We start from the raw sequence: 8,349 nt of genomic DNA, 5'->3' as shown, positions 1-8,349 counted from the left end.
GGATGGGTGTGTCAGAGGCAATTCGATTGGCACAGGATAGAGCAGGGTTTAGGGCTGTTGTACATAGGGTCGCTATGAGTTGCAAACGACTCGACGGCACATTACAACAACATTCCTTCTTCACTGTTTCCCACTTTTACACTCCCATTATCATTTTGCACCAATTATTATTAATGCATCTTGATTACATGTTCAGTCCATTTTAGACTGCAAGATTTGGTTAAAGTTCTCAATTTCTTCCTCTTTGGCTCCAGATGTAGAAGAGTATATTTGAATAATAGTCGTGTTAACAGGTCTTCCTTGGCACCACGGACATCACTGCTAATGTGAGATGGATCCTGCTTGAAAGTAAGGAATACCAGAAAAATGTCTATTTGTGCTTTATTGACTATGCAAAGGCATTTGTGTGGATCATGATAAGTTGTGGCTGACATTGAGGAGAATGAGAACCCAAGAGCACTTAATTCTGCTCATGCAAAACCTATACGCAGACCAGAAGACTGTTGTGCGAACAGAGTAAGGGAGCACTGCATGCTTTAAAATTAAGAAGGGAGTGCATTGGGCTTGTATTCTTTCTCCATACCTATTTAATCTATATGCTGAGCAAATCATTTGAGAAGATGGACTCTATGAAGAGGAATGTGGCATCAGGATTGAAGGGAGACTCATCAATAACCTGCATTATGCAGATGACACAACCTTGCTTGCTGAGGGTGAGGAGGCCTTGAAGCACTTGATGCAGAAGAACAAGGAATGCAGCCTTCAACATGAATTGAACCTCAATGTCAAGAAAATGATCGTTCTTACTACTGGACCAATAGTCAATATCATGATGGATGGTGAAAAGATTGAAACTGTCAACAACTTCATCTCATTTCGATTAACACGCTTGATACCAGCAGTCAGGAAAGCAGATGTATTGCACTGGGAAAGTCTGCAATTAGAGAGTTCTCTAAATTACTGAGGAGTAATAACATCTGTTTGAGGACTAAAGTGCGTTTGATAGAGGCCATGGTCTTTCTGATGACTTGCTATGCATCTGAGAGCTGGATAAGGAACAAGGATGACAGAAAAAGAATTGACGCCTTTGATCTGTAGTGTTGGAGAAGAGCACTGAATCCTGTGGACGGCCAAGAGAACAGATATATCTTGGAGAGGGTGCAGCCAGAGTGCTCTTTGGAGGCAAGAACAGTGAGACTTCGCCTCACATTCTTTGGGCATGTTGTTAGGAGGGGCTACTCCTTGAAGGACATGAAGCTGGGAAGGGTGAAGGGTTGGTGAAGGAGAGGAAGACCCCCAACCAGATGGAGTGACAAGGTGACTGCTGCAGTGGGCTTTTGTGTGTCAGGAAGTGTGAGGATGGCGCAGCATAGAACAGAGTTCAGACCTGTTGATCACAGGGTCACTATGAGTCTTGCTTGAGTCGATGGTACCTATCACCACCACCATCATCAACAACAACAAGTGCTCCCCTACTCTGTTTGCACAGCTGCCTCTTGATCTAGATCTAGGTTTCACATAAGCATAGTCAAGTGCTCTGGGATTTCCATTCCTCTCAGTGTTTGTCACAACTTGTTATGATCCGCGCAAATGCCTTTGTGCAGTTGATAAAATACAAATAGGCATTCTTTTGGTATTTTCTGCTCTCAGCCACGGCCAGTCTGACATCAGCAATGATATCCCTGGAGCCTAGGCCCTTCTGAATCCAGGCAGTTCTCTGTCAATGTACTGTTTTAGCCATGTTTACCCCCCCCTTTCTGATTAATTGTATTTTATAAAATCAATCAGTGCTGAACTATGCCCACCATTGTTTTAGCCATTTTAAAATAATCTTCAGCAAGAACTTACTTGCATGTGATACTACTGATTTTGTTTATTAATCCCACTTTCTATTGAATCACTTTTTCTGGAATGAGAACTAAAATGCATCTTTTCCAATTAGTTGGCCAGATCTGTCTTCTGAATACCTTAGCATAGCCAGGTGAGCACGTCCCGGCGCATTTGAATCCTGTCACTGGGTCTGTCCTTGATGCTGGGGTGTTCTTTTTTTTTTCCCCTTGTTGGGTTTTTTTTTAAATTTTAATAACTTTTTAAAGATAATTTTAATGAACATTTACAGAGATGATGGATTTCCATTCTTTCATTGCTGCACGTCTCTCCCCACCCCCCAGTTTGCTCCTCTTTTTGAAAAGTAAAAGAAACACTCCTTCCCTGGTACACAATCCCCCCGCACCCCTCCCACCACCCCAAGTACATTCCACTATGCAACCTTAATTGTGGACTCTTGTGATAACCATAATACCCTATCATACATCGCTTTTAAATTATTCTCTCCCTCATCTGTTTCAGTACAGTATACACAATTTATCCAGTTTTTCTCAGTCTTATCCCAACCCTGATATCAGTCCCATTTTACAGCAATGGCACTATACAGTATTTGTCCTTTTGTAACTGAGATATTTTACTCAGTATAATGTCCTCCAGGGTCACCCATTTTGAGTAATATTGCATGAGTTCCTTGTTTTTCAGTGCAGCATAGTATTCCATTGTGTGAATATACCACAGCTTCGCTATTCATTCGTTGATGGGCACCTGGGTTGTTTCCAACTCCTTGCTATTGTGAACAAAGCAGCGATAAACATGGGTGTGCGTATATCTGCTTGGGTGTCAGTTATGGTCTCTTTGGGATATATTCCCAGTAGTGGAATTGCTAGGTCAAATGGTATCTCTATTTGCATCTTTTTGAGAAAGCGCCATACCACCTTCCACAGTGCTTGTACCATTTTACACTCCCACCAACAGTGAATAAGGGTTCCAGTTTCTCCACAACCTCGCCAACATTTGTTGCTTGCTGTTCTGTTAAATTTTGCTATTCTATCTAGGGTGAGGTGATATCTCATAGTTGTTTTGATTTGCATCTCTCTTGGACCTAGGGATTTTGAACATTTCTTCATGTGCTTGTTGGCCATCTGAATGTCTTCTTCGGTGAAGTGTCTGTTCATATCCTGTGTCTATTTTTCTATTGGATTATTTACCTTTATCTTGTTGTGGTGCTCAAGTATTTTATAAATTCTGGATATAAGTCCCTTATCTGACATGTCATTACCAAACACTTTTTCCCAGTCTGTGACTTCCCTTTTTGCACTGTTGGAGAGTTTTTGGATGTGCATAGGGATTTGATTCTTAGACGGTCCCATTCATCTATTTTATCTTCTCTTGGTTGTATGGCCAGTCCTCTTGATGCAGTGACTCAGTTCTTTCCTCCATATTTTTTGATGCTTCTTCGATCATTCAGGATTTTGCCCAGAGCATCCTTCAATATTGCAACTGGAGGCTTGAATTTGTTCTCCATTCTCTCAGTTTGAGCAATGCCGAGTGAGTTCTTCTCTTTTTATTCTCTATTTCCAGCTCTTTGAACATTTCATTCTAATACTGCTTCATTTCATGTTCCCTAGCTGCCCTTTAAAATCTTCTCAATCCCAAAAGTACACCTCAAAAGCACACTCCCAAATGTACACCCCTAAATGCACACACCCCGAAATGCACACGTCTTTACTGAGCCAACAGGAACCATGGGGTCATGGGGTGGAGAGGGTGCAGGCTGCACCTCACTAGCAGAGGACCTTGGGAGCCATTCAGGTTTGCAGCTATCTTGTTTAACCTGTGCAGACCCCGTGTGGAGGGAAGGCCCACTAGAGTGGATGACATGGGATACTGACTGCCCTCCAGAACGTGCCACTCCTGGTCCACCAGCCTGAACCAGTCCTGAGGCTCTTGAACTGGACCCACAAAACCATGAGTGAAGAACTTGCTATACCCCGTCCCACAAGGTGTGGGATGACCGTGGACTGTGCCCTGTGGTGAGGGCCCATCCTGATGGGGACTTGCCATGGGGTGACCGCCGTGGAGAGGACCCACCATGGTGAAGGCTTGCCGTGGGGGTCCTGCCATGGGGAGGGCCCACCATAGTGGGGGCTAACCAGGGGAGTGGCCACCATGGTGGAAGTCCTTGCTGTGGAGGTGGCAACTGCCGTGGGGTACCCTGTCATTGAGAGGGACCACCATGGTTGTGGCTTGCCAAGGGGAGGGCTGCCTTGGGGAGGCCCCACCATGGTGGAGCGCAGTTCTCGGAGGAGGAAGTCATGGTGACAGTTCAGTTCCCAGTGGTGTGCAGAGGAGGCTGTGACCAAAGGGAGGCCATGGGCCACCCTGTGGGCAGGCTGCGGACCACCCTGACAAGTGACCTTGTTACTGAACTCGAGGGATTCTTTCCATAGTCACTGACTGTACGACAGACGGATTGCAACATCCATAAGTACTTTATTATAGATGTGGGAGGACAGTGAGATTCCCCTCAAACACTGCCTCCCCGTCTGGAAGTGATCATTAGGTTTTTATAGACGGGTCAGATACTAAGTTACTTGGTTTCAGAATTTCTATATTTTAAAAGAACCATTCATATATAAGTACTAGTAAACAGGCAACCTATAGTTAACCTCTGAAGGAAAACAGGTTTTAAAAAGATAAACGCTAATTCAGGAAGGGTGCCTTTTCCCTCCTGGTGAACAAAGTGCATTTTCTCTCTTGGTATACAGACAGATTCAACTACTTTACAAGGCTAAAGAAAGAGAAAAAGGCGCTTCAACGATTTAGATTTAGATCCTCCCAGAAGAGCTGTGGGTGAGCATTAACATTACTGGTAAGTATATTCGTTTTCTCCTGGACACAAGAGCCTACTATCTGATCCTAAAAGCCTTCTGAGGTCCCAACTTTTCTATTTCTTAGTTGTTGGAATTGACGGAAAACCTCATAAGCAGTTCCTTACTTCACCTCTGCCTTGCATGCAGACTTCCGAGTTGTAAAACAGCCCAGTGGTAGATGGAATTTGCTCCAGGACTTAAGAACAATAAATGACATAGTTGAACCTCTACATCTTGTGATCCCTAACCTTTATAGACAAAGTGCTAGTCAATAGGCCTTTTATTGTAAGAACTACCTTCCCTCTGCAACTTGACTGGTGCCACTATTAGAGCCTCTACCTGGAATATTACTGCTTTTCAATTTTTGACTCATGTACTTTTAACTTGTTAAATTTGTGTCTTCTAGGCTGCAACACTTCCATGTTACATCTTCAAGGATATGAACATGTACGGCTAAGCACAATTGGTAACAGTGCATCTAAATTCCAAAATCAATCTCCATAATAGTCTATGTGTTTCCTATTGCCAAAGGGGCCCTTTAAAGTAGTGAGAGAAGATCTTTACCCTGAAACCTACAGCGTCCCTTTTCAGCAGGAAGTAGCTAAGAGAATACGCCATCCCCTTTTCCTTATGAATCAGGGTGAAGTCTCTCTCAGGGAGGAGTGATAGGGAATGGCAAAGGACACACTGACAAAGGAGATTAATCAGAACTGGCTTTGACAAGCACTGTGGCAATTGGACAATTAAAACACTTTCAAGGGGGGGGAGAAGAATGAACTGGGGAGGAGGGTTAGAGAAAATAGTGCAACAATGAATGAATGAAACCCCCAAATCTCTGTAAATGTTCATTAAAATGAATAAAATTTAATAAAAAAAAGAGAAAAAGAATTCTCAGGCAAAAGAACTATGTTTGCAGGCTGGAGAAAACAACTGTCAGTTCTATAACTATAGAACTATATCGTTCTATAACTGATACATATTTGGAGACTCCTGAATTTATTAATACCACCCCATCAATCTGAGAGCAGGCTGTGGACTGCCCCAGACTCAGGGCTGTCCTGACAGCTTCACCTCTCATCCTAACTTCTGGTTCCTGGAACATGAGCGCCTGACCTGCTGTTTTGGGGTTCTCTGGGCCCTGCATCCAGTAGGGGAAGGCAGGGGAAGTCTTGGGGCTGAAGTCGGATGAGACTGCTCTTAGGGGCCGAGGGTGGTCTGCCCTGAGCCTTGCGGGGACAGGACAGCTCTCAGGGACCGAGGCTGGTCCACCCTGAGCCCTGTGGGGATGACACACCTCTCAGGACCAAGGCCAGTGCACTCTGAGTCCTGTTGGGACAGGACGGCTCTCAGGGGCCGAGGCTGGTCCACTCTGAGCCCCGTGGGGACAGGACATCTCTCAGGGGCCGAGGCTGGGAGCCAGTGGGGACGAGATGGCTCTCAGGGGCTGATTTTCAGAGGTCCATAGCCAGGCTGTTCCATTGAGTCCTGTCCACCACAGGTGGACGCTGCTGGTGCTTGAGTTACCAGTGGCAGAGCTTTGATGTCACTGCAACACACAAGCCCGCACGGCAGGACCCGCTACGGCACAGGGGTGGCAACACCACGCATAATGACTGGCTTGTTCCAGATTATTCTGTGCGTGAGGACCCAGGAGTGGCCCCGAGCAGCCTGCCATCCAGGCGCCAGGCAGGGGCGGACAGGCACACCCTGGCCAGGTCCAGCTAAGCCTGAGGGAGGCCGCAAGACGCTGAGGCCAGAGTGCTCACCGGGAGCCCACTGTCCACATGCTGAGCCCAAAGACCACGTGGCCACAGCTCTGCTCCGAGTGAGGCGGCTGCCCATGGGGCCACGCTCTGCCCCCACCACTCCAGAAAGCAGAAGAGAGTGTGGGGGCAAGGAGGCAGGGTGGGGACTGCCAGGCTGTGGGGTGCAGCTTGGGGTTTCACTCCCAGGGTGCCTGTTGTACCGGCATCAGCTCTTCTCACTAGCACACCTGGGCTGTCCACCTGAGATCAAGCACATGCCGCAGCTTCTGAAGCAAAGCCAAAGCAGACAAACCGGGCAGCAGACAGCTTCCGCTTCGTCCAGCTTGTTCTCAACTCAGAAGGCAGCAGATGGCCATGCGAGGGGGCATGCCGGTGCCTCTCCTCTTGGGGTCGGTCTCGGTGAGAGGACACACAGCCCAGGCTGGTGTGCCTGCTGGCTTCCACGCAGCCCTTCTGGGTTCGGCCAGATGCCCTGCTGGGGTGGAGGCCACAGAGTGGACAAGGCACATACACGCTGGATTTCCTGCTAGTGACAGCCATGCCACAGTGGGCAGACGGCCATGCCGTGGTGGTGGAAGCTGTGGCCACACTGTGAGGGGGGGCTATGGCCATGCCACAGTGGGGGTCAGCCATGCCATAGTGGTGTTAAGGATGGCCACACCCTGGTGATGGGGGTTATGGCCATGCCTCAGTGGGGGGGGTGACCATGCTGTGGTGGTGGTAGGGAGAATTGCCACATTGTGGGGTGGGCTGCCGCATTGTGGGGTGGGCGGCCACACCATGCTAGGGAAGCCCTGTCCTGGTGTGTGGTGGGGGGGATGGCCATGCTACGGCAGGACAGCTATGAGCAGCAGCAGCTAACATGAGTTTGGAGGTGAGGGCTGAGTGGAGGCAGTGCGAGGGTGCACGTCACCTTTTTGGGGTCAACAGTCACTTGGTTTTAAAAGCTAAGCACGTAGCACAGATGAGGGCTTGAAGCACTCAGTCCTGGCCATGGGAGTGAGCAGTTCTTACACCTGCCCCATGTTCTCACACACGTGTGCAAACACGTGATGCAGAAACGTGAGTTTCCTTTTTACAGTCACCGGTTCACCAGTAGACGTCATACGTGAACGGCTGTGCGTGGCAACCTCTGCTACCTGACTAAGTGAGGCAGGTGCAGTAGCCCCAGCACTGAGGGTCCCCCGTGCCTGGTGATGACGCTGCCCTGCTGGACCAGCACTGCCACAAGCTGCACCCCCTCCAACCAGCACTGGAGTGCAAGACAGCTCACACTGTGGCCCCAAGGACTGAGGCAGAGCGGCCTCACCGGACAGCAGCGGGGGAAGGGGGCCCCCCGGCCGGCAGCGTGGTGAGGGGCCCCCCGGCCGGCAGCGTGGTGAGGGGGCCCCCCCGGCCGGCAGCGTGGTGAGGGGCCCCCTGGTCGGCAGCGTGGTGAGGGGGCCCCCTGGTCGGCAGCGTGGTGAGGGGGCCCCCTGGCCGGCAGCGTGGTGAGGGTGTTTCCTGGTCGGTAGCATGGTGAGGGGCCCCCCGGTCGGCAGCGTGGTGAGGGGGCCCCCCGGCCGGCAGTGTAGTGAGGGGGCCCCCTGGCCGGCAGCGTGGTGAGGGGACCCCTGGCTGGCAGCGTGGTGAGGGGGCCCCCTGGCCGGCAGCGTGGTGAGGGTGTTTCCTGGTCGGTAGCATGGTGAGGGGCCCCCCGGCCGGCAGCGTGGTGAGGGGCCCCCCGGCTGGCAGCGTGGTGAGGGGCCCCCCGGCCGGCAGTGTGGTGAGGGGGCCCCCTGGCCGGCAGCATGGTGAGGGGACCCCCGGCTGGCAGCGTGGTGAGGGGGCCCCCTGGTTGGCAGCGTGGTGAGGGGACCCCCGGCTGGCAGCGTGGTGAGGGG

The 8,349-nt window shown here is 50.1% G+C and overlaps 1 protein-coding gene across 1 annotated transcript in view; it reads right to left on the bottom strand.

Moving 5' to 3' along the window:
• Positions 1–6,278: 6,278 nt before the first annotated feature.
• Positions 6,279–8,349, bottom strand: part of MARCH6 (membrane-associated ring finger (C3HC4) 6, E3 ubiquitin protein ligase) — a 107,050-nt gene continuing 104,979 nt past the window's right edge. The window contains 3 exon segments of the mRNA XM_006900167.1: positions 6,279–6,427; positions 6,721–6,938; positions 7,776–8,330. Of these exon segments, the coding sequence (XP_006900229.1) occupies positions 6,279–6,427; positions 6,721–6,938; positions 7,776–8,330 (922 nt within the window).

Source organism: Elephantulus edwardii, unplaced genomic scaffold (genome assembly GCF_000299155.1).
Source record: "Elephantulus edwardii isolate Elephantulus edwardi_28Jun2011 unplaced genomic scaffold, EleEdw1.0 scaffold00274, whole genome shotgun sequence".
In the NCBI taxonomy this organism is placed as follows: Eukaryota; Metazoa; Chordata; class Mammalia; order Macroscelidea; family Macroscelididae; genus Elephantulus; species Elephantulus edwardii.
The sequence above is the reverse complement of the archived record's forward strand: the minus strand, read 5'-3'. Positions and strand labels throughout refer to the sequence as shown.